This window comes from Lynx rufus, unplaced genomic scaffold (genome assembly GCF_022079265.1).
Source record: "Lynx rufus isolate CCGP_SWC_20201006 ecotype Redwood Valley unplaced genomic scaffold, mLynRuf1.p SCAF_16, whole genome shotgun sequence".
NCBI lineage: Eukaryota > Metazoa > Chordata > Mammalia > Carnivora > Felidae > Lynx > Lynx rufus.
Genome location: NW_025814830.1, coordinates 21,217,290 through 21,243,761, shown reverse-complemented (window position 1 = coordinate 21,243,761; position 26,472 = coordinate 21,217,290). Strand labels below are relative to the sequence as shown.

The 26,472-nt window shown below is 48.3% G+C and overlaps 1 protein-coding gene across 1 annotated transcript in view; it reads right to left on the bottom strand.

Moving 5' to 3' along the window:
• Positions 1 to 569: 569 nt before the first annotated feature.
• Positions 570 to 26,472, bottom strand: part of GPT2 (glutamic--pyruvic transaminase 2) — a 34,077-nt gene continuing 8,174 nt past the window's right edge. The window contains exons 4-12 of the mRNA XM_047078343.1: positions 24,314 to 24,422; positions 19,600 to 19,733; positions 16,999 to 17,242; positions 13,094 to 13,173; positions 10,834 to 10,970; positions 7,461 to 7,635; positions 5,827 to 5,982; positions 4,627 to 4,739; positions 570 to 3,115 (exon numbers count right to left, since the gene is read on the bottom strand). Of these exons, the coding sequence (XP_046934299.1) occupies positions 3,025 to 3,115; positions 4,627 to 4,739; positions 5,827 to 5,982; positions 7,461 to 7,635; positions 10,834 to 10,970; positions 13,094 to 13,173; positions 16,999 to 17,242; positions 19,600 to 19,733; positions 24,314 to 24,422 (1,239 nt within the window). The 3' untranslated portion in view covers positions 570 to 3,024. The remainder of the gene's footprint in view (positions 3,116 to 4,626; positions 4,740 to 5,826; positions 5,983 to 7,460; positions 7,636 to 10,833; positions 10,971 to 13,093; positions 13,174 to 16,998; positions 17,243 to 19,599; positions 19,734 to 24,313; positions 24,423 to 26,472) is intronic.

The following is a 26,472-nucleotide window of genomic DNA, read 5'->3' as shown; positions in this document are numbered from 1 at the left end:
GATCCCACGAACTGGGAGATCATGACCTGAGCTGAAACTAAGAGTCGGATGCTCAACTGACTGAGCCGCCCTGAGCCACCCAGGCACCCCTCCAATTCTTTTTTAATAAAAACATAGAAATTTTAGTTTTGAGTGAAAAATAGTTTTGAATTCAAAACCACACATCAAAACTGATGTAGACCTGGGAAAGCCTAGGGAAAAGAAATGAAATCCCTTGTATCAATGACTCCTTTCCTCCACTGACCTTGCTGTGCTTCTCGAGCTTCTCCTGACCACTGTGAAGAGGATGTTCATTCTGATTCCACCAGACAGCCAAGGTCTGTATTCATTTTAACAACATCCCATTTCAAGAATCTATGTTTTCCTACCTCAAGCAACAAAAAGCAGCTCAGGGTCCTGAGGATTGACACCTAAAAGGAAACGGAAGCTGAGAAATTGTGAGAGAAGTTTGTAGTATTTGAGGAAAATGTTCATTCTAGTGCTAGGACCATTAAATTACAAAGAGTGAAGATGTATAATTAGTGATATCTGTTTGACTTTTAAACTACAAGGAAAGTTAAACACCATCACCATTTTGGACATGTATTTTATTGTTTAGAAATTTCCAGCAGAGCTATCATTAAGTACCTTTGTCAGGAGATGCCTATGAGAATCTAAATTGGGAAACAGGGACAGGCAGGCCTGTCAGCTCTTCCTGCAAAATCACACAACACTGGGACAGCAACATGCTGGGCCTCAGGGTACGAGGTGATCAACCACCAGAGGTACAGTCTGGCATTCCTCATGTGTGGACCTAGATGAACAACAAAAAACTTTGCAGGTGTAGATTTAAGTGCGACCCCAAATGACAAATGACTTTCTCTGGCGGTACCCAAACAAGATGCCAGAATAAAGTCTGTAAAAAATCAAATCTATCATGATCAGCAATCCTACCCTGAATGAAGTTAACCTCCTAAACCAGCTGACCTATTACATTTTTATTTTAAAAGCAAACCAAGTGCATACAGCATCTTTTAAAAAATCATGTAAACGTTGCAAAGTTTTTATGTTATTTATAATCTGAAGAGATTTATAAAAAACTACTAGACTCGTTAAGACTACAAATACTAACCCCCTCATCCCCTCATGAAAAAAGCAATTGTTACAAAAATATAAAAAATAGACTAGCTTCTACTATGTAACCTCTCCACCAGAAACCTCACAACTCTGGGACACATTCTGGTTGATGTGCCATCCAACAAGCACAAGTGCAATTTTCTCAATTTTTAAGGAAGGAAAAGTTCCCAAACATTCCCTTTGTTACTGTAGATTGTGGCTACTTTCTTCACAGGAACTGTAATGTTAGCAAGTAGGGGCAGTCTGTAGTGTTCTATCATATTCCCCTGCACGGGCCCAAGCGTGGAAATTACAGCATAGGAGGCTGCCTTCAAAGTTCACTTCTCTTCATTTTTGTCTCTCCAGCTCCTTTGATTCCAATTTGGGACTTGCTGGGCCCCCAGGCTCTATAGCTGGCCTTGGCTTCCCTCACTGCCCACTGGGGAAGGCCAATGGTAGGAAGGGTCTCTTAATGAAGGGGCTCTCAGATAAGCCTGCTGCTCCCATGGCACCCACTTGTTTTCAAAGTGTGGGTCAGGCCCTGACCCAGGTTTGCTAATGCCAGGGAAGCAGCAGGCCTGGTGGAGGATACTCCCCTGGCTGGAGACATGACTGATGCTACAGCACAGTCTGCAGAGTCTGGGAGGGGAGCCAGCAGCAAACGTGAGGCAAAACGCTTGGCATTAAGTTAAAATACTTTTATAAACTTCGAATCCAATTACATGCACTCGCCCACAGCAGCCAAGCTACCAGGCACTTTGACCAGTTATCAGCTAGGAAATGGACTGAATTTGATTTGAAACAACAGACACTACAGGAGGGGATTGTTTGGGGGAGGGGGAGGGGGCTTGATTGGTCAAGTCCTTGAGGATGCCCCTCCCTCATTTGTGGACATCTTCAGTGTTTCCTTGTCCCTGCTGTCACCAACAGAGGGCGATGTGTGGAAATCAAGCCCTTGGTAGAAAACAGCTATTGGCTAAGGGCAGGATGGATCCACACATCAGAAGGCAGAATGCCTCCATGCGACTGGGACAGGCTGTACCCTGTGTCCCTGAAGTCCAGGGAGACCTCCCAGATGGGGGTCCCAACCTAAGCATGCTTAAGGGAACGTTTCACCCCCAAAGCCCTCATTACCTGTTACCTCATTACCAATTACCTGTTGCAGAGTCCTCACTACCTGATGTGCGCTCCCAAGTGGAGACCTGGTTCAACTTGGAGCCTGGCTTGCACCCACTCTTCCCCTGCAGAACGCTTTGACTTGGCCATTGCCCCCAGTACCTGTCACAACCTAGCCTGGCATCTAGTCCAACCCACATGTGACTGCTTTCACCATTCTTGTCTGAGAGATAGGCTGTCTGCCTACAAGCCAGAATGGTGGGCCCTCTCTGAGCCTCTAGTGGACTTCCAGGCTCTCCTGTTTGAAGAACTAGATTTTCACACCGCTAATGGTTTTATTTCACAGATCACGGTGGTGAGTTTAGGATTTCCACTTCTTGCCATGATTATCATACATTTCCCAGCACCTTCTTGTTTCTTCAGATCTGAAACATGTCACCCAACATACATACCCTGGTTGTTTTAAACCCCAAATAGCCTCTCCAATAGCACAATAATGGATTCAGAGAACACCGGCCACATGTGCTGAGCAAGTCCCCTCTACTTTGGTTGCTTAAAAAAACAAAAAACAAACAAACAAACAAAAACAGGGCTTCTGAGATATCCCCAATTCACATTTGCTCAGAAGAGAAGTGCTCCCAACATCAAGGCACAAAGAAAGAAGTCTCTTGGGGCAAAATGACAACAAAAGCCACCAGTGGCCTTTGTGAGGCCTGAGGCAGAGTCGCTGGGGAAGGCAAGTTCCGTCTGGTGTGGGCGGGCCATCAGGAGGAAGGCCTGACAACTGGGTCTCCCTTTGGGCCCGAGCAATCCTCATGCGTACTTCTCCAGAAACTTTATGTGAAAGTCCTTCACCTTCTGTAGAACTGTTTTCAGCTTCTCCACCGGAGGGAGGATGGTCATTCTGTCAGGAAAGAAGATAGCATCAGCCTGGACATAAGTTGTTTTGGAAAAGAGGAGAGGAATGAACCTGGAAGCTCCCTCCTTCAGTTGCAGTTGTGACAATGTGGGCAAACAGTGTGGGAGGCAGAAGGCTTGTCTTGTCCACTGTGATAACACCAGCCCCTGGACAAAACCTGGAACTTGTTGACTTGTTGAACCACCTCCTGCCCGAATTTGTACATTTACTTTTAACTCAAGTAACATGTATGACCAAAAGCAGTAAGATGCCAGCAGCATTTAATCTCACTAACACGTCCACCCATTATCACAGAAGGCCCACGCAACATTCTGACCTGTGTATACAACTTCCTCTAGAGCATGACTTGGTGTTTCCTGCAGATACAGAGCAAGATGTTCTTCCTGGTAGGTGGGCCTTTTTAAAATTTCTCTTTTGGGGTGCCTGGGTGGCTCAGTAGGTTAAGCATCTGACTCTTGATTTTGGCTCAGGTTAGTGAATTCAAGCCCCATATTGGGCTCTGTGCTGACAGTGTGGAGCCTGCTTGGGATTCTCTTGTCTCCCTCTCTCTGCTCCTCCCCTGCTTGCTCTCTCTCTCTCTCTCTCAAAAAAAAAAAAAAAAAAAAAAAAAAAAAATCTCTCTTACAGTGAGAACCTCCAGTTACAACTCTCCCTCCAAAAGAATGCCCAAGTTGCCATAGTAACTAATACTTCCTCTAATACTTTTGGTTTGCTTCACCACCTTAAAGTCAGCCCTCTCGATTTAACCTTTTTTTTGAATGAGCCATGAACTGCCAAGGTGGACCTCACTAGGGTAGAAAGGCCAACCAGACACGTTTGTCCATCCAGGGCACACTGCCCACAACCTGAGTCAGGACTTGGCTCCAGGTGCTAACTAAGCTCATGACATTTCTTTTTTTAGCATCTGCTGCAGGAGCCATCTGAGAGCACCAAGCGTGGAGAAGATGCTGTTCTGTTAGAACTGGCTTCAGTGGGGAAACCTGGGCTGAGCTGCTCCAGCCTGCTCTGCTCCTGGGGTTGCCATCCACACAGAGGCAGAGTTGGCACACCCTGTGAAATGTGTCATAGTAAGTGAAACCAATTCCATTGTTTTAGATGTGGCGTCTCTGCAGACTTTTGGATAAGCTACTGAGCACCTGGGTACTGCAAGCTGCTATCATGGAGTTGGAAAAGGACATGGAAATAAAGAAGAAAACACCCCACTGGGGACACTTCGAATAGTATGTGACAGATGGAGGCAATGGAGGGGGGGACAGAGTGGTCAAGGAGATGACCTTGGAATCTACCCATAGTTTTCCTTAATCCCCAGACCCAGGTCTTGGCTTAGCTCTGCAACAGGACAGAATGGGAGTGGGCAGGGCGGGTGGTTTGCCACAGTGAGTCTGGGGCTGCACACACCTCAGTGTCTGAAGCCAGCCTGTGTTCTATGATAACACAGGTTGTCTTTTCCAAGACAAACTTGGGACCAGTCCCCTGGCACAGAGAGGCAGCAGTACCTGAAGTGGTAGGTGCCTTCCCTCTGCCCGAAGCCGCTGCCAGGTACAACACAGATGCCAGTCTCCTCAAGGAGCTTCATGCAGTAGAACATGTCGGGGGCCATTTTATGGGCCTGTGGGAGCAGGGCAGGACTGAGAGTTCATTTACGGCTTTGCACTGCACAAACACACCACTGAACACTCAAAGTCAAATACAATGGAAACGGTAGGTTCTTTCCCGTGACAGGGCTCATCCACCCTCCCTGCAAGGACCAGGGTGGGACACTGGAAACTGCTAGAAGCTGGGGCCTGCGGGCTACTTGAGGATGGCCATGGGCTGTGGTACTTCGCTCTCTGCCCAGGACTGAGAGTCTCTTTCCTTTGTGCCCCACAGCCAGGCAGTATCTCCACAAGCTTTGATGGTGGTCCCCTATATATATGCCAAGCTGCATAACCTCTGACAACATGGCCCTGAGGTCTGTGCCCAGGGGGACTTTTAGGGAACAGCAGCTTGGGGGCTGTGTTCATAGTGCTTCTTGCACCTTGGTTTTTACAACCTGGGGTACCTGTTAAATGGCTTCTCGGGCACCAGGGATTCTGACTCAGCAGGTCTGAGTGAGTGGGGGAGGGCCCAGATTCTGAATGTTTAACAAGGTATTGAGGAGGTTTAAGGGACACAAGGACAACACTTTCAGAAACACTGCTCTGGCTTCTGATCCTTAAAGTAGGCAGATGTCTATGGCACGGCCTGAAAACTTGTTGCAAACACAGAATCTCGGCCCCTTCACAGACTTCCTGAACCATCACTGGCATTTTAACAAGGTCCCTAGGTGATTTTGTGTTGACATTCAAGGACTGAGAAGTGCTGCTCTAGGGCAGTCACTGCGCAGAAGAGACGGCTGTCACTGCTTCCCCAGCGTGGGTTCAGTTTTAAATGCATCATGTCACGCTTGGGCACCTGCCTTCAGAACACTGGAGGTAACAGAGCCCAGATCAGCACCACTCGCCTAGGGCTGACCTCATCTCTGCCCCTTCACCACAGCATGCTGCAGGGCTGGGCCTCCGGGGCCCATCATCTTTATGCTATAAGCACCATCTGGCCGAGGGGTCTGAAAAATTCCGAGCCTCCAGAACCAGCACTTTTGCTTCCCAAGGCAAGAGCCAACCCCCAACCCAGCAATTCCAAGCGAATCCAGTGAGCCCCGGCCCAGCACCCCAAACCTGAGCTGCTTCCACGGCTTTGCTGGGGATGAAGATCCGAGGAAAGGCATACATAGCTCCCTGCAAGGGGTTGCAGTGAATTCCTGGGACTTGGTTAAACAGGTCTTCTGTCAGCTTAGCCTTTTTGGCCAGATTACCCAGGACAGACTCTTTCTCCTGATGAGACACAGAAAACAAGAGTCAGCACCTCTGGGCATCATGGAATGGCTCTAGCTACTGGAAACTGTCCCTTCAACACGGGGGCGGGGGGGAATGGGGTGGCCTGGTAAAAAGCGAGCCTGTGTGTGCAGGAACACAGCAAATCAAGGAGGTGGGTGACACATTCCTCTGCAGGAACTTCTCTGGGTGCTCAGCCCAAAAGGCTATTGTGGGCCCTGAGGCCCATAAGTGCAGGGAGTTCTGGGAAAAAGGTAGGTCCTGGGTAACTTGTGTCATGGCTTCTATTCTCTTACCAGGAGGGAGGTTATTTCTCAAAATGAGAAAACCTCGTCCCTGCCCAGCGGTCTGAGTGGACCTGGCCCTGGATAGAGAGCCCTAGAACATGCTTCTAGGAGATGGCCCAACCACTTCATTTTGGGGGGCCACTTTCAATCCATGTGGTATGCATAGGGCATGTGACTCAGGCAAAGCAAATCACTGGCTGGCTCAGAGGTGCACATGTGTCAGTCCAGGACTTCTGCAAGTACTGTTGGAACAGGGGATGGAAGCTGTGGCCTGATAATGAAGGAAACACGGTCTACACACACAGTGGAATATTACTCAGCCTTCCAAAGGAAGCCCAGTCTAACACATGCTACAACACAGATGTACCTTGAGGACATTATGCTGAGTGAAATAAACCAGTCACAAAAGACAAATACTGTATGGTTCCACTTAGATGAAGTACCTAGAGTCGTCATGTTCATAGAGACAGAAAGTAGAACAGAGGTTAGTCACCAGGGGCTGGGGGGGGTGGGACAGAGAAATGGGGAGTTAGTGTTTAACAGGTATAGAGTTTCAGTTTGGGATGAGGAAAAGGTTCTGGAGATCGATGGTAGTGATGGGTGCACAACAATGTGAGTGTGTTTTATGTTCAGTGAAAAATGATTAAAATGGTAAATTTTATGTTCTGTGTATTTTACCACAATTAAAAAAAAATGTGACCCTAGAATGGCTGGGAACTGACTGTTTGGTTACATGCCCCATAAATTCCTTTGTGTGTAGACTAGTTAAAGTCGGGTTTTTGTCACTTGCAATGAATGGAAAGGGTCTAACTGGATTACTTTGAGCTGTGAGAACATCTGGTTGGGCCAAAGGCAGGCCTATGGTCTAGAACCAATGCCACGCCCATCCTTTTCTCCTTCTTAGTTTAGTAACAGAATCCTCCAGGGATGCCTGCCCATCTATGGTGCTCACAGGGGATGAAGGGGTAGGGGTCCCCCACCCACATGCATGGACAGTCCTCCACTTCAGAACACAGCCCAACTACATTTTCACACTGAACCTTATGGGGTGGTTTAGGCATCAAGAGGAACCACGAGCACCCATCAGAGGTGTGGAGAGAGGCTGGCCATGGTGATCCTGAATACACCATGAATACCCATGACCCTTGTTGTGGCAGGGATGCAGATGGGCTACAGAACACAGCAACTCACCCTGTGGAACAGCTCAAAGGACTCCTCTCCAGGCACTGGGGGGTTCACAACGATGTCCATGGCAGCCTGCCCGGACACTGGCGGGCACAGTCGCACAGAGAGCAGCTTCACCAGCTGTCCTTTGATCTCAGGGTGCAGGTTGATCACCTCCATGTAGCCTCCTCGGTAGCCACACCTGCAGGTTGAAGATGGGGAGAGGACCCACCAGTCACAGAGAGGCCTCAACTAAATGCAATCCGGTCAGCCAGAATGTTCTGTAATCATCCCCATTCCTAATGCTGAGTGGTCAGATGTGGCCAAGTTCTTCCCAATGGAAGGTGAACGGAAGTGACACGAGCAAATTCCACATCACTTCCTTACAAGAAAAAAGTATGCTCTCTTCTTTTTCCTTCTTTTCCCCCATTTCCTGAGAAATGAGACACTGGAGCAGCAGCCTCAGTGCCAGAGATGGATGCCACATGTTGATATGGCAGAGCCGTCCTACCAGCCTAGTCCTTGAATGACCTCGTGGAGCACAGCCTGTCCTGGACTTCCCCTACCTTTGGTCTGTTATGTCAAAGAGAGATCCACTTGTTTTAGCCACTATATTTTTGGGCCTCTTTGTTAAAGCCACTTAGCCTGAGTCCTAACTAATACACTAGCCCCTGTTCTAAAGGGGCACATGATTCAAGCCTGCACAGGCTCCAGGGCTAGGTACCTGATTCACTGGAGCTTATGAACATAGTCTGAGGACTTTTGCTGGAACTTTCTGCTTTCTGAAAACAAAGCTAACCTACAGGAGAGCAGAGCTGAGAAAGACAATGAGACAAAGCAAGAAATCAGGGACAGAGTCCTACTGACATCTTTAAGATTCCTAGACTTTTTACTGATATTAATTTTTTTTAAAAAACCTCTTTGGTGAAAGTCAGTTCAAGTTTAGTTTCCATTACTTATCACCCCTAGGATCCTGATATAGATATTTGATATAGACTGAAATCACAGGAAAGTAAGATGAAATCTGCAATGAGTTAAAAAAAAAAAAAAACAAAAAAAACACAAAAACTTTCGAACCTGAATCTGCCCCAGCAGTCACACTTTCTGGAGCTGTACCTCCTTCCCTGGACTGTGATAGATAACGTTCAAACTAAGACTGCAGAAATGCAGACTCCCTGAGGTGGGTACCTAGTCTTACCTTCCTCTGTATACTCCACACCATCAACCTCAGAAGACCTGACACAGTGAAACACTCAATAAAATGCCACTGGAATTAGGCTGCAGAACTGAACTGGCAAAGGCCAGTTCCCATCTCATCTCTTGACTGGACTTTCCAAGGCAAGAAGATAAATTCTAGTATTGCAGAAAGGTTTCCCATAACAAAGGCTGAAAGAAACAACTTTCTGCTTAATCCTCTGCTGATGAGCAGAAAACCAAGTTGAGAAGAGCAGTCTAATCCCAGGTAATCAGGATCTGAAGACTACAGGTCATAACTCAGGATACCAACATCCAGCAGACTGTTAAAAACAATAATCAATAACACAGATGGAGACACGACTAAGTATGTGATAAAAACACCTGAGTTTGAAAAAAGACTTAATAGAGAACAGACTTGTTTAGGAAAAGAGCTACATAGCACACAAAAGTCTAGCAGAGATAAAGCACTGCTATTGGTATAGACCAGAAAGACCAGCATAAATTAACCTCTGCCTACATCAAATAAAGCCAGCTGGGTAATCATCCCCATGATGCAGCTCCATCGACCTGGCCAAAATATTCCTCCAAGCTTCATGGTTCCATCGGCCTTCAGCTTAACAAGGGAGAACCTGACAGCTGGCGCATAAAAGAACCCCCACAAAGTTGGTGGATGAATGCCCTTAGCTGTAAACTCACTAGTCTTTCCTTCTCATTCTCTTCTGCAGGTTCCTCCTCTTCTCCCCCAGCTTCTGAGCAGTGAGGGCCTAAACCAGTCCCTGGTCTACCTAGGGTCTACCTTGCTCCTTGTGAGATGTCCAGGTTCAGAGATCTAACAACTCATTCACTGAACCTCCCAAACTTAAATCAGCTGGCTATCAGCCCTGAGCTGGGGACTCACACATCCATCTCCATCTGGACATGCAATGAGCATTTGCAAATTCAACACGTCAAAAACCCAACTCCCAATCTTTCCCCCAAACCTACTTCACCCACAGCCTTCCTCATCCATTGATGGCTAGCTACTTCATCCTTCCTGTTGTTTGAATAAAAAGCCTGGGAATCATTCTTGATTCCTCTGTCTCACAATCATCTTCTCCATCAAGCCACTCCTGTCCACTCTACCTTCAAATATATCCAGGATTCAGCGTCTTCTCCCCATCTCGATCCTGGCCCACGGTCATATATATACCTTGCCTGGCTATAACAGCCTCTTGACTAGTCTCTGTTCCTGCCCTCACCAGACAGCAACCAGACAGTGTCCAGTAAAACTTAAGTCAGGTGAGTTCATGCCTCTGCTATAATCCTCCAACAGATCCCATCTCACTCTGAGTAAAAGTAAAAAATAACCTAAGTAGCCCAGATGATCTGGTCTCTTATGACTTCTTTGGCCTCCATGTCTGCTACTTTCCCCCTCACTTACTCTTTTCCAGTTTCCTTGCTACTCCTTGAATATTCCAGGCATGCCTCAGGGCCTTCACACATGCTATTCTCTCATCTTAGAAAGTTCCTCCCTCAGATACCTGCATAGCTCCCTCTTTCCTCCTCAATGACTCTACCCCCACCACCCGCATTCCCATTTCTTCTCTATTTTTGTCCACTTGACACATGATTTTATTCATTTGTCTACTGCCTCTCTCTTCACTAGAACATAAGCTGTTAGGGCAGGGACTGCTGTGGTTTGCTCACTGCTGTATCCTCAGTGCCGAAATCAGTATTGGACTCAGAGCAGGTCATCAAAAAGTATTAGCTGAATGAACAAATACAGGATTGAAGTGGACTCTCTGGCCCCAGTGCTAGGGTGAGGTACACATACAGCTTGGCCCTGACGCCATCTGTCCACTCAACCTGCCTTCTCCGGCCCCTCAGATTTCAGTCAATGTTGGAGCAACAGTAACCGGGCTGGCAGAAAACACTAGTGTTGGAAGCTGCTGTAGGTCCTGCTTTCATTTGCATTGTTTATTGCAGTCAGATTTCTTTCAAGCATGACCTTATTTTATATGAGCCTCTGCACAAGGCTGTCCTGCTGTCCTCACATCACAGGGCTTCCCCTTGGGGAGATGTGGCCTGTCTCCTGATTCTAAGGTCAGCAGAGGCCATAGATAAAGGCGGCCTTCTCTGTCCAGGTTGAGTGTGGGGCAGGGCAGAGGGGATCTGGTATGGGGCAGGCCCAGAGGCAGTGGGAGGAAGGTGGGGGCCAACATACTCGCCCATGTAGCCCTTGGAGGTAGAGTGGAAGGAGGCGAGCTCCACGTTGCTGGAGTACTCAGGCCCCATCTCATAAAGCACCTTCTTAAAGGAGTGGAATTTGCAGTCCGGAGAGTACACATTGTCCTGGTACACCTGGGGGAACAGGGACACAGGGACAGTCACCCATATTCCCCAAGAGGCCTGAGCCCATGTAGGAAGGGCACAGGTGCTCAGGGTCAACCTGCAGTCAGGCTGTGTGCTACAAAGCCCATTCCAGGAATAAGGCAGATGTGCCCAAAGGAACCTTGTAGAACACGCAAGGAGAAAAGCTTTGAGTTGTATGCCCACTTGATTTCTCCCATTCACCCACACTCACCTCCACCCAACTTTCAGATCTCCTTTCTACCTCATCTGACCAGTGACAATGTCAGGACTCCTACTTGCCCAAGCAAGTTTCCTCCCTGAATGTTTACTTCTTTCCATAAGATTAATAATGAAAGCAGTTCAGGGGCACCTCTGTGGCTCAGTCGGTGAAGCGTCTGACTGGCTCAGGTCATGATCTTACTGTTCAGAAGTTCGAGCCCCATGTCAGGCTCTGTGCTGACAGCTCAGAGCCTGGAGACTGCTTCAGATTCTGTGTCTCCCTCTCTCTGCCCCTCCCCTGCTCGCTCGCTCTCTCTCTCTCTCTCTCTCAAAAATAAAAATTTAAAAAGTTTAAAAAAAATAATTGAAGCAGTTCATGGAGCTATCCTCTGACCTCCATACTTGAAGAGCTGAACGTGTTGCTCTCCTGGCTTTTTACGACACCAACCCCCTTTGGAACTACTGTTTTTCTATTCATTTCACTGCTAGCTTTCCCACTAGACTGTAGACATGAATGGCACCCACACATGCTTTGTTTTTCCCTGTCCACACAGTCCACACTCAGCAGGCAAGCACCTTCCTCTGCCCTTGGAGATGAACTTTCTTATGCCCTCCTCTTCCTGGACCTCAAGGGGAGGAGTTTAGTGCACAAAGTCACTCTGCTGCCCCTTCTCTCCTTTAGAAATGAAGATTTTTAACACCTGACACAAATATAACCCTGTATGTTAACTCTACTGGAATTTAAAAAAGAGAGAGAGAAAGGAAGATTTTTAGCCCATCTACTAATCATGGCAACAATTTAGTGGGTAAGTTATGTGTGTGTGTGTGTGGGGGGGTGCTAATGAGCAAAGAAACGAAACCAGGGTGCTAGAAGCTACCACTAACCAGAATCGTGCAGAAATGAAGAAGTGAAATAGAATCTGACAGGCCTTGAGTTTCTTCCTTGCAAAGCAAGAAAAAAATGGGGAGCCTTGGCTCCAGAACTGGGGTTCAAGGAGTGGCAACCATGAAATTAATTAAAATTTCCCCACCTCCCTTCACAGGCTGCAGTGAGGACTAAATGAGATGGTAGATATGGAAGCACAGGAGGCATAGGAACACAGCATTATGTCCACCCAGCATCCACTCTCCCTTCCTGAGAGTCCCCTGATTTCCCCTCGGGGAACACTGCTCCCTGCTCTTAGGGAAGACAGCTTGCCCCTTGTATGGGGCCTGGTCAATGTGCATATTGCAACCATCAGCCACAGTGATTGGTTCAGCAGTGGGTGTGTGACCCAAGCTGTGTGATTCAGGCTCAACTCTGAGACTTTTGCTAGAATCACCAGGAAGAAATTCTCTTTCTAGGCTGGGAAGATAGCAATGTTGTGAGGCCTAAGTGGAAGGAGAGTGAATCTGAGGGATATGGTTTGTGTCCCTGAACTTAGCCCCACACCTACACCCCACTGTTGTTTTTCAAGTTTATTTATTCTGAGAGAGAGAGAGAGCATGACCAGGCAGGAAGGTGAGGGGCGGGGGGGAGCGGTGGCAGAGAGGGAGGGAAAGAATCCAAAGCAGGCTCCACTATCAGCATAAAGCCCAATGCAGGGGTCTATCTCACAAACCCTGAGATCATGACCTGAGCCAAAATCAAGAGTCACATGCTTAACCTACTGAGCCACCCAGATGCCCCTCTTTTAAAGTTTAAAGTGGTTTGGGTTAACTTTCTGAAATTTATAATCAAGAATCCAACCGAATAGAGGGATGATTTAGGTCACAGTTTCACAGGTTGTTAACATCCTCCTCCTTGGTTAGAATCACTCCTCCAACACCTAGAAATTTCCCTGTGGTACAGAACAGTCAGGCCTGGCTCCCTCCCCCTGGAAGAGAAAGCTCAGCCTCACTCCTCACAGAGGAGAGAGCTGGGCAACTCTTACCTCATCAGCCATAAGAAAGAGCTTCTCTTCCCAGGCAAAGTGAATCACATCTTCTATGCACTTTCTGCTTTGGACCTGACCTAAAAAATCCCCAACAAAACCAGAATGCAGTTTGTAATGCTGTTTAAATTGTCCCTAGGACAAGAATCCCACCCAGAATCATGTTCCTGCATGACCCTTAGGGACCACCCTAGTTGCTGTGCCTAATAGGGTGTAGTCAACCTCTAGGGACTCCCAAGTCTCAGCCCCATTGTCTGACTCACTTATGCCAGGTATGTGGAGGGAGAAGTGTTTCACACTCAACTTTCTTGTTATTCTTATGAGAGGTGTGTGTGGGTGGGTGGTGGGGTATGTTTGTGTTGGAGGATAGTGTCTTAAGGAGCAGGAAGGGGTTAAATCAATCATCTCTGAGCCCCCCTTACCACACACCAACAGCAACCAATGAAGAGAATCACACTGGCTGATGGACAGTTATCACAACTTCCCAGAGAGGCACACACAAGTTCCATGAGGCAGGGACATGGTCTGTATGGCTCATCGGGTATCCTCAAAGCCCATACTCAGCAGGTGCTCGGTAAATATTTGCAAAGTAAGCACAAAATGAACAAGCCTGTGTGCCAGCTCTGGTGTCTCCTGTTCGTGGCCATGTGGGAGTTATGTATGTATCACTGATGATGATGGAGAACACTCAGCAGTCTTCCCTTTTAAGGTCTACCCTTGAGCACTTGACTCAACACAAACAATGGAAATAATCAGCACCCGTTTAACAGAAATGAGCACAAATAGCAAAATATTACTCTACCAGTTCACCAGAAATGCCATGGGCTTAGATGGGGAAGAAACAAATGCAGCAAGATGGAAATGGAAACTTTCCCCAGTGTTTCCTGAGACCTGCTATGGGTGTGGCACTAGGGGTATCAGCGGTGCTCACATACCTTCCGGAAAAACACCCAGAATCCCAGTAAATCAGAATACTTACTGACTTAGTAAAGAAACAGCATTTTTAAAGACGTATGTGTATGTGTCTCTATGCATATCACATATAGTTATATGTGTACATATACGTATGTGTATATGTATGCATAGGTACTATTTATATACATAGAATACGTTACCTTTTTGTTAAAAATAAAAATACCTATAGTCTTCTCTGTGTGAAAATATCAAGGACATGTATGGAAAAAAATAGATATATCTTATAAGAGCACAGTATGATTCAGCCAGGATCTTGGCTTTGAACTATCTAAGCAATGAACCAATTATTTTACTAAAGCTCAATTCCTTTGTGAAAGGTCCAGCTTTTTCTTGCCAAGCAAGCACCAAACCAGGCTTCCTCTGAAGTTCAGGGTTCTGGGATTCTGGAAAGGAGACAGCCCGGGATTCTACAAGGAACCAACTACTCTTCCCACTGACAGCCAGGTGCTGGCTCCCCAGGGGGCTGACTCTGCCTGCAAACCCTACTGGGCTTGCCCTTCCATGCCTCTGATCCCACAAACTATCCTGTTAGAATGCAAGCAAAGATTTGAGCAGCAAGAATATCAAAACCATGTGCATATAATGCCAAGGAGAGTGCAAAAAGGAAGTAAACAAGGACCAGGGCCTCAGAAAGCCTGCAGCTCAATAGAGGGAACAGACACACTATATGTAAATAATTCCACTGATGTGTGCAACACAACCCTGAGGATAAGGACAGAGCTTATTTCTCTCCAGTGTCTGGGAGTCACTCAGAACATGCCTCTAAGCCAATGGGTGGACAAATACATACAGTGTTGTAGAAGGGACAGTCATAAATGGCTTTAGAGGGCCAAGGCACAGCTGTGCCCAGCAGGAGGAGATATGAGACCACCTCATAGAAGAGATGGCTTTGACACAGAAGGCTGGAGAGAGGTCTTCCAAGTGCCTCTCACCAGAGGCCAGGCCAAAGGAAATTTCCCACAACCCAAAGAGAAAATCTGTTGCTTTGTTTGCCCAGTGTCCTTCCCTCCTTTGAGTGACAGAGCTCAGCTATTCTATGGGGAACTGCTTCTCTTTGCACTCCAGCAGGGCCAAGGGACACAGACCTGGCCACAGTCTTGGTGATTTGACTGGTGCAGGAATGGGCAGATGACCTAAGCTGGGCCAAAGAGAGTCTGGCCTGGAATTTTTGTTAAAACTATGGGTGAGGCTCTCTGCTGAGTTTGCTCAGCTGGTGGGCCATGGCTGGAGCTGCTGAAGGTCACACCAAGGACAGATCCTTCCTGAGAAGGACTCCAACTGAGACCTGGGAAATGGACCGAGGTTCCTATGACAATGATGCTGATTCAGGTGTGCTCCTTCACCCCTGGACTTTACAGTTCTATGACCCAATTGCAATCTTGAGCTGGGTTTCCATCTTAGAACCCAGAGGCCTGGTTTAATATCCCAGTCCATTTTGACACCTTTCAGCCCAAGTGGTCAGAGTGTGGTCCAGACAAGATATATGGCCATCACAGGGAGTTTCTATTTTTCATCCCCCATCTTCCAAGAGCTCACCAATTTTCACACATTTCAGACCCCAGAAAGCAACACCAGCCTCTGCCCACTTACAGTTATTCTAAAAATTACTCATATTAATATACACTCCCATGATCCCTTTACCTAAAATAGTAAAGTCTCTGATGCAATTATTTCTTCCCAGAAAACCAGGTGAAAAGATATGCATAAACACCTGGCCTTAAAAGTTACCAACCCTCTAATATAAACTAGGTATACAGAGTATTTCCCAAAATGTAGGAACTGTTACTTCAAGTTGGGACCAGCAGCAACAGCATCACCTGGGAGCTCATTAGAAATACAAACTCTCATGCCCCAACTTAGCCTAATTACATCAGAATCTCTTGGAGCGGGGTCCAGCAGTTTGCTTTTTAACAAGCTTAAGTCTGAGAACCACTGTCCTAACGTGGTGGTTCTCATCATCAGCTGTGGGGAATATTGATGCCTGGGCCCCATCACCAGAGATTCTGGGATGCAGCCATGACTTTGGCATTTTTAAAAGCTCCTTTTGTGATTCTAATGTGCAACCAGGATTGGGAACCCAGCTGTAGTCATTTTCCTATTGCATTAGAGCTAGAATCTGCATTCCTACCCCCAGGGAGCTGATGTAAATAAATGAGTGTTACAGCCAGGCGCACCCATTTTCTGCACTCAGGAATTCAAGTGGTGCTTTCAGCTGATTGAAGCATCATTTAATGTTCCAAAGAAGCAGATTCCACAATCAACTCCAACGCGTTTTGGCCCTGACCCAATTTATCTCAACAAAGGAGGAAAGAGGAGCCCTTGTTCTCAGCATCCAAATAGCACTGGGGGCAAATGAAGCCAGCAGCCCAGAAAGATCCAAACATGCAGGGCTGGACTTTTTTTGTTTTTTTTAAAGAAAAATATGCAAAATTAGGCATGCTTTTCAACTTCTGGAAACAGGTTTTTTTCAGTTTGTTTGCTTTTGTTTTTAATATGGCATTTCCTTTCCAGGTCTCAAAGTACAGAGTAACGCTGTGTTAAAGAAAAAAACGCACACACCAGCATTCTGAAAACTGGTTCAGAAAAACAACTAGGAGTAAAGGTAAAATGAGGCCTATGATTAATGGTGATGGGTTGTAAGTAACCTCAAGGAGATTCTTTGCAAATGTAAGAATGGGAGAAAGAAAAACAAACCCAAAAAACTGGTCTTAATAATAATGCAACCCTGTCCAAAAAATATGCCTGCATTTGCTCATCTCCTAAGGTGGCCTGTGGCAGATTTTATGGCTTTATGTTAACAAATCTGGAACTAGATTGGGAAAGGGGAGCAAAGAGAACGTCACATTATTTAACTCTTTCGTGTCCAGACCTGTAGTACACCGGCTGCCCTGCCCCTACTCCCCAATAAAGTGGCAAAGCGAAGCACAGACCTGTGGGGTTCCCGGGGTTGATGATGCACAGCACCTTGGGGTCACAATGGTCTTTGGCCTCCTGCACAGCCCGCCGGAGCTCATTCACATTTAGGGCCCAGCAGTTCTCCTCATCCAGGTAATAGTTCACCTGGATGGCATCGAGCTCAGAAATGACGGCCGAGTAGAGGGGGTACTGTGGGATGGGGATCATGACGCCGGTCCGTGACTTGCCGCCCCCGGAGACCAGGATCTTCAGGATTGTCTGCAATAGAGAAGCCATGTCTTCCAAGAATACTGCCACCCTGCACCCTTTGGGGACTGCCAGGCAGATACTTCGGGAGGCCCCACCTCTAGCCTTTCACCAGCCACCCTGCTGCCTGCCTGCAGTGCAGCCCACATGAGCCCCTTGGCTTCCCTGAGCCTCACTTTCTCCATGTGTAAAATGAGGTCTGCTATGAGGAATAAGCAAAATGAAATGCTTTAACGTTCTCAGCACAGTAGTTAAAAGACTCAATGCTTCTACTTTTTAAAGAGGTCTTCTAAAGCAGTGGTCTACAAACTGGCCGTCTCGGAATAATATTCTGACCTCAGCCCTTAAGCTCATTCCGTCTGTCCTGGTGGGGATGGGCAGTGGAAATCTGTCTTGTTAGTAACTACCATTGTCCAAGGTTGGACAGACCCCTGAACAAGGAAAGGATTGTCAAACTGGGAGAAAATACCCATCTACTATCAGCAGGTGGTGCTTCAACCTGGTTGTCTCCACAGCTGTGTGGGCTCAAGGTTTGCAGGACTCCTGAGAAACCAGGTCGTGTGAGTCCTGTGGGCTACTGGTGGACATGGCAGTAGTTCATAAGAAACCCTCTTCTGGGGGCGCCTGGGTGGCGCAGTCGGTTAAGCGTCCGACTTCAGCCAGGTCACGATCTCGCGGTCCGTGAGTTCGAGCCCCGCGTCGGGCTCTGGGCTGATGGCTCAGAGCCTGGAGCCTGTTTCCGATTCTGTGTCTCCCTCTCTCTCTGCCCCTCCCCCGTTCATGCTCTGTCTCTCTCTGTCCCACAAATAAATAAATGTTGAAAAAAAAAAAATTAAAAAAAAAAAAAAAGAAAAAAAAAAAAACCCTCTTCTGTCAGAGCCCCCACCTTACACACAGGCTCAGTTCCTTGCTGCAAGAACGCCACCAAATTAAGAAGCTCAACAACTTGATTCTTTTCCCTAAATCTTGAAGACACCTCCCTCCCCTGCTCCAGGACCTCTGCGTGTATGTGGGTTTCTCTGGGAATTACAAGGGGCTCTGACAACAGAACACAACGGAATATGCTACGGTTGAAGACCTGAGCCTCAACACTCGAATCCCAAATTCCACAAGAGGCTGACTTAAAGCCTGCAGACCACTTAACATTACTGGGCCTGTTTCCTCACGGTCTCCAGTAAGAGTTTAAAGCATCTGAAAGCTTTTGGGAAAGGATGAAAGCACTCAGTAAACATTAGAAACAAGAGCCTTGGAGGTCAAAAGACAAAGATAACCATTTAAAAGAAAGATCAGCACACACTCCCTGAGGAGGGAAAATAAGTGAATTGAAGGCGCCTAGCACTGATTAGGCACAGGAAGAGGCATACTACATGGGAATGGACCACAGGTCCCTCAGACCCAGGACTTCAGGCCCCTTCTAAGCACACTTTAATACCAGCCCCTCTTCACTCCATCCACAGCTGACCCGCAGCCCAAGTCACCTCTTCCCCCTCCTAGTCCTCCTCATCCCAATCATGCCCCTTTCCCTGCCAAAGTTAAAACTTAACACAAATCTAATTATCTCCATGTCCTTACATCACTCCCCTCACCTTCAAATCCTTCAATGGACATTGTTATTAGGACAATGACCTAAATCCTCACATGGCCACAAAAGCCCTATAGGACTCGGGCTCCAGTTGCCTCCCTAGCCCATTTCTGAAAACTGGCCCTTGCTACAGGTGCTCATTCACTTCATCTCTCCATTTCCAAACACAAAGCCTCCTTCCAGCTCACAGCCTCTGCACATGTTGACCTTCTGTCCCAAACACACCCTGATCCCTGCCTCCCCTGTTCACACCTACATATCCTCCAGATCTCTGCTCAGCCATCCTTGTAGAAACATTTCTGCCCCCTGACAGCCACCCCTGCCACCTACTGCCCCTCCTGTAGCATTTTGTCCTGTTCACTCAGAAGAGAAACTGTGTGATGAGACATTTATTTGATGTGAAGGCTAGTCTGATCCAACACGAGTATGTAAACAGAGGCCAAACGTGTTTGGTTGCCACCATCTCCCCAGCACCTGGTACAGTGCTTGGCAGAGAAGGAACACCAGTATGTACTAAGTGAGAGAAAGGCCAATGCACCCTTGATTGCCCATGGCTCTTCTCCAGCTGGATCTGCAGGTGTGCACTCTGGAGGGAAACCAAGGCTGCAGGAATATCCAGCTTCAAGATGACTGAATGGGGTAAGGACAGCAGGATGGGGGACACAGCAGGAACCAGAGGGTAGCCAACCCCTCCCTCCCAGGCCCATCCCCTTGCTGGTAGGCTCACACGCTTGGCCCTAGCATGCAAGGCTATTCTTCACATGGGTGAACATTAGATAACACATACAGAAATGCCGTCACTGGCACCAGTGGTCAGGTAAATGTTGTCTGGGTCTGCAGGCACACCACCATCTCTCCTGGTAATGTAGGCAGCCACGTCTTCACGGATGCAATTGACGCCCTGGCTAGCACTGTAAGAGCCTGCAAGACAGCAAACAAGACAGTGACTAGAGAGGCATGGTAACTGGTGCTATGGAGTCAGTGAAATCTATATAATTAGCTAGGGTGGGGTTGGGAAGGTCTTGGAAGGGACCCAACTCCCACTACTCTAGGTTGTGGAATGGTGGCAAGCTGCTTAATCACCTATCCGGGCTTCATCCACCCACCCTCTCATCCAACCATCCACCTGCCATCCATCCATCTGCATATTTGTTCATCTACCTCCCCCCCATTCATCCACTCAGTATTCACTGAGAACCCATTATATGTCAAGCATTATTCTAGGCCCTGGCTTCCAATCAGTTAAATGTGCCCATACCTGTTTTATCCACCCTTGTGGGATTTATATACATTCTACAATAGTATAAATCATTACAGCTGGGCTTGCTATGTCTTTATCACCTCTGCCTACACACAGTTCCACAGAACCTGGAAGAATGGGTCAACCCAAAATGGCACCAGCTGCCAGCCCCAGGAGTCCAGAGCCCTGATCGGTACTAACCACAGATCCCTGGGGCTGCTGGGCATGACTCCCCTACCCCCACCCATGTCAACAATATCCTTAGGCTATCATTTGGATTAAAATCCAGACTACCATTTACATTTAGTTCAAAAACAGGCAAAACTAATTTCTGGTGCTGGAAGGTAGAAGAACAGTGGTGACCACTCTGGCGGGGGGGGGGGGGTGGTGGTGGTATGACTGCCAAGGGGGCACAAAGGAGCCTTCTGCAGCACTGGAAATGTTCAATGTCTTGATCTGGGTGGGGGTTACACAGGTGTGTACATGTGCAAAAACTATTTGAGCTGTACATTAATATTTGTGCATTTTACTATAGGTTTGCTATACCTCAAATAAAGAGTTTGTTGGGTTTTTCTGTTGTTTTTTTTTTTTTTTAGGTCAAGCCACTATGTTTTTAGAATGAATTTGGAAATAGGTAGCTGCACATGCACAAGATCTGGTAGGAGTCTCAAAATGGTGAGCTGAACTCTCTGGGGAAGTGAAGAGGAGGCTAGGGGTCAGAGGTGGGAGGCAGAGTTTTCATTCTATATCCTTTGATACCATTTACATTTTATACCACATTTAAAAAGAACCAGCCTATTCCTTCTAAGTCTACTGCAAAACCACCACCAGGAGGCAGGATGGGGCTTCTTTGGGCCTCAGTGGATATCAGTCCAGGCCCTGCACCCTGGAGGGTCTGCTGAAGAAGGCCAGGCAGGCTCTGCCTCAGCCTCTGTGTGAAACTGGCTCACACTTCCCCTCTGACAAGCTATAAAATGGAGGGGGAAAGGAGGGGAGGCTGGGCCAATTCTCTAAAGTTCACAAGGCAAACATTAACATGTATCAAATCTGGGTGGTAGGTATAAAGTCTTTTGTTACATTACTTTGGGTATTCTGTTGCATTTGAAATATTTTGTAAATTAAAGCAGTGGGGAAGTACAAATGCTGGTGTTAGAGAATTCTCCCTCTACTGAGTGACTTACTTATTGCTGAACTCCCATCCTCAGAAACTTGCTAGGGCTCCCTATTTTCCTAAGCCTTCTCTCAATGCTCTCTTCACTCCATGGGCCATTCGCCATGGGATGAAGTCTCCCCTTCCTTCTTGCCTCTAGTTCATCCACTTCCTTGAATTCCCAGGCCTTCTGCCATCCGCAAATGCCCTGTTCCAGTAGGCCATGACCTTCCAACCCTTTTCCTTTAACTTTTCTGTTATGCTCCAAACCACACTAGTCCTTCAAAGCTCTAATCTAGTCTCTCTCCAGGGGGCCTGTCATAAAGATACTGCCCCACCCCCAGCCTCTCTCCTGACCTGCAATTTCTCCAGTTATTTACGAAGCCCTGCCTCCCCATCTTGAATATAAGTTCCCTGAGGGCAGGGGCCGGATTCTTCTGTGCATCTCTGCTACAGCACCTATCACCCTGCCTGGTCTACCCCAGCTTGGGACCCACTGCCCTCAGGCTGATGGCAATCTGCCTCCCATGGCCTACAAACTGGCACCATCACCACTACCAAACTTCCCAGCCCCATCACATACCGCCCCATCCAGACCTCTTCACTTGATCACCCAGTTCTTAAACCTCAGGGCCTTTGCACACACCATTTCTTCTGATGCATTGCAGGTTCTCTATTACTCACCCTCCACATGAATTTGAGAGGTATTTTCTCCTTAAACCCTCCCTGGACATTAGAATCCCTTGTTAAAGCCCCATAACTCTCTGCCCTTTCTCTAAGAACTCATGAAAACTAGAACATTTTTTTTGTTGTCAATTCTTTTTAATGTTTGTTTCTCCCAAATTTGACAGTGAGCTTTGTGAGCATGGAAATTCCATTCACCTGGTTCACCAGTGTCCCTCAACGCCTAGAGCGTGCTCAGGGAGGACTAGATAAGGGCTAGATTCCACCTTAATCCTACCTAAGATCCAAGATACAACTTGAGACTTGTCAAACAGATAATAAAGGAAACTCTACTAAGAAGTAATTTTAAAGGGCATGATAAAAACATATCCGGGTGAGCTTTAAGACCTTGTATGTGTATTTAATAATCCCTACTTGGGTAGCCCTGGGTACTGACATTTTCTATTTCCTTTACCCTTATGGGCAGGCAGGTTGTTAGGCTGTCCAAGGCTTAGGTGACAGAGCACCACCCCCTGATGATACTGCCCTGCCCTCAGCAATGGACAGGAACTGGTAGCAACCTCCAGGGACAGGGCTTCTCCATACCTGACAAGGGGGGTTAGCACATATCTCAACCTTCTTCACAAGCCTAGGAGATGAGTACAAAGTATTTCCTAGTTCAAGGATGAGGAGAGGGGCTCAGAGAGCACCTACCTCACCTATCCTCATAAGGTCCTCAGAAAAAACTCAGTGCAGGTCCCCAAAACCCCAGAGGCCAACTTTCTTCTTGCTACAATACCCCAAGAGGAGACTCACAGGAACATGGCTTCTCAAACTCCTTTCCATAGGCTGGCTGACAGAGTTGCAAAACTTGATGAAGTTTCCTACATGAAACAAAGAACTCCTCCCCCTTCCCCAGACATTCCCACCAGACACACAGAAGGCAAACACTCCCTCCTCCTCTCTCTCCTTGCAGCTTCCAAGAGTCTTAGGCCCATGGCCAAGGGGTCTTTGAGAAGCGCCTTTGTACTCTGGGCTGGGCAGAGGGTGCAGAAGGAAAAGAGCTTGGAGGCCGGGCCTCTGGGCTTATTGGGCAGCTCTCTACCAGCTTGTGGTTTAGGCCTTGCCACACAAGGTGCTGGCCCACACCCTACCCAGGCTGATGGGCAGGAAGCAAGGGGCAGCTGGCCCCTTCCTGAGAAGGACACCATTAAGGACAGTGACCAGGGCACCTAGGTGGCTCAGTCAGTTAACCGTCTGACTTCGGCTCAGGTCATGATCTCATGGTTCATGAGTTTGAGTCCTGCATTAGGTCTCTGTGCTAATAGCTCAAAGCCTGGAGCCTGCTTCAGATTCTGTGTCTCCCTCTCTCTGCCCCTCCCCACCCTCTCAAAAATAAATAAACATTTAAAAAAAAAAAAGGACAGTAACAGACTTGGACAGAGGGCTGGTGGGGTAACCATGGCAAGGAAAGCAAGCATAGGGCTCTCAATAAAGGGAAAGAGCAGAAAAAGGGAGGGGAGAGGCAGGGAGATGGCAGAGAGGCCAAAGGTAGCTGATCCTCTGCTGAACAAGCCATAAGAATCCTTCTTCCACATTCTAGAATATTTAGGCACGTGTCCTAAAAAAGCTCTAAGAACAACTGTTTTTCCTGTAGTGAGGAAAGCTAGATCTCCTGTGTAGGTGCTGGGCAAAGGAATGGGGCAAAAACAAACAGAACAAAGAACATAAGATGAGAACAAAGAGCCAGAGGGCCAGAGGCTGGAAATCCATCTCAGCAGCAAAGGGAGAGAGAATATCATTTTCACATGTACAGGGGCCAACTTCTGGGGCCTCCCTCCATGGAGCCCTCTGGTGCCTGGTGTGCCCCCTCAATAAGGAGGCAAATGGCTGGACATGGGCTTCCGGCAGAGAGGACCAGAGGCTGGGGTGGCGGAAGCACAGCCAGAAGGAAGGAAGCCACCAAACAGGGGTCACAGGCATCTCACAGTACTTCCCTTCCCCCGTAACTGACTGCCACTTGCTGGATGCTGGGCAGGGGCCACAGACAGGCAAGAAGGCTAGACAAAGCCACACACTGCACCCAACTGCCTGTCAGTGAGGCCAGTCACTGGGTTAAACTCTCTCCTCTGACAGAGGACAGCTCAGCTATCCAAGCTGGCTCCCAGGTGTAACACCAAAACCCAGGCAAATGTAGGCTCTTGTACCTGATGTGCCCCGACTTACCAAAGAGGGCACTGACCTCACTGCCTAGCTAACAGGAGGTTAGCAGAGCACAGACAAGAAGAGGAACGCTATTTTTCCCTTTACTCTGCAGGTCACCATCCCATGCACATTCACACACTCACTCACATGAATAACTCTCCATTCAGGGTCAGGGCCCAAGCCCACGCTCAGAGCACACTTTCATTTCACACCCTCTGGGACCTGGCCAGTTGGGGGCCTCACCCAGGCTGTTTCCGCCACAAGCCTGTAGGAGTCTCCGGGCTCGTTTCTTAGCATCTTCTGGGAAGCTGGGGCTGTCCAACAGGTTTGGGTAGGTACAGAGTGCCATCACCTGGGGGAAAAGAGGCATGGCTGGGCTCCCAGCACCCCCCCACCCCCACCCCAGAGCCCCAGGAGGGGTACGAAGATGACAACTCAGGGATGTGTGGCAGATGTGCTCCACAAGGGTTCCAGCTGGCAGGAGCTTGGGGGCGGGTGGGGGAGGAGCACACTGGGCTCTCATGCTGAAAGGTGGGGTACATCAGGACCTGGGCTTGGGGCCCATACGGGGTCTTCCAGAAGAGGATCCATGGGACAGAATGAGCCTGTTACTCAGTCCCTGGCACCAACTCTTCCAAAGAGGACAGTAGTCCACACACCAGGGGGCTCCTGAGAAGGGCGAGAACTGAGCAAGCAGGTAAGCCCCAACTGACAGGAATATAGACCTCTTCCTAACTCACAGACTGACTGGCCCTGATCCCCGTGCCCCAGGCCCCCTCCCCCTTTCTCACCATCATCCCCTTTCCTGGCCAGAATTGAAAGCCGGTCAGCTTTCTCATCTCTATAACAGAGAAAATCACCCTAACTTCACAAATTAAGAGGATTAATCAAGGAAATGTTTGCAAAAGTGCTGGTAAACCCCAGCTCACTGGGCAAGTCTAAGCTGGCAGCTTAGGAACTGTGCCAGGACCACTGAGGGGAGGAGGGTGCTCATAGCTCTGACCCCAGCTGGGAGACTTCAGGCAGGTGCTGGCTTCTTGGAGCCTCATTCTTCTTCATTTGTACAAGGGCAGTGACCCAGCCCTCCTCCCAGGGGCACTTGTGAAGAAGAAAGGAGATGCGTGAAGGCTGCAGGAGGCCAGCATCAGGTAGGAGAGGCTGGGCTTGCCAAGGCAGAGCAGGATTTGGGAGCATGTCAGCCAGACAGAAAGGTTGAGGCAACAGGAGCCTCTTCATGCCCAGAGTCCCAGACATGTGTGGGGAACATCTTTTGCCTCTCCCCTTCAGAGCTGCATGATTCCAGGACAACCAGGGCCCCCCAGCCTCCTCCTGCCTCCACTTCCCTGGCTGAGCTGCTCTATTTGGTCTGATCCATTTCTCCATCTTGGGCCCAGTTTGGGGTCTCTTATATTCATAGTCAGCTGGCATGCTCCTGAGGTTAGCAGCAGTGGCCACAGCAGGGGAGGCCAATGGATGTCCTTCAGGTCAGTGTCAGCCTCGGTTCTTTTCCTCATACCCTATGTGTGCTCCCTGAGCTAAGGTCCCCCAGCACCCCCACACCCCTCCACCAAGAGCTGGGCAGGGTCGTCCCTCCCCCTGCAGCAGGAGACACAGGCTGAGAAAAGAACTGGGGACTTCAGTGCTCAGCTTCCCTGCCTGCCTGACCCTGTGAACCTTAACACACAAGGACCATATTTTGCTCCAAAAAGGGCCCCAATTCTCCTCTAGGAAACAGCTTTCATCACAGCTGGTCTCCAGTCTCTGTTCAGGAGGCCCTATGGCTTCTCACACCCTATTTTTACCCCTCCAGCCCATCAATCCCACAATTTGAGCTCATGCAGCATCCTTGTGGTTGGTGCTCAAACTGAAACATTAAAACCTGTCTCCCAGAGACCTCAGGAGCAAGCTGGGTCACATCAGCAAGGCAGCCAGGAGAGCAGCAGCTGACAGTGATCACCAACCCCACACTCTCCTGCTGGGCTAGGGATGAGCGTTTTACACTCATCATTGCACCGAGGCCCCCAGCTGTGCTCCAAGGCAATGCTCTGGTGATCTCCACTTGCTCAAAGCCACACAGCTGGTAAATGGCAGAGTTAACACTTAAACTCGGGGTGTCTCACTTGGGAAGCTGTATCTGGACTCCCACATACCACCTCCCAGCCCATTGGGACTCTACCTCTCCAGGCTGCCTCTCTGATGCCCTCACCAACCAAGCTCCAAATTCAGTATCCAAGACCATGGACCATGGAAAGGCATGCCTGGGAGCCTTGTACACTAGAGTAACCCCAAAATGAGTCTACTTTGGAAGGAGAAGAGGTTGAAGGAGAGACCCAGGGGACATCAGAGAAATGGGGTGGCTCTACCAGTCTCTAGTTCCTTGCTCTCCCAGCAGCTTCTGCTCC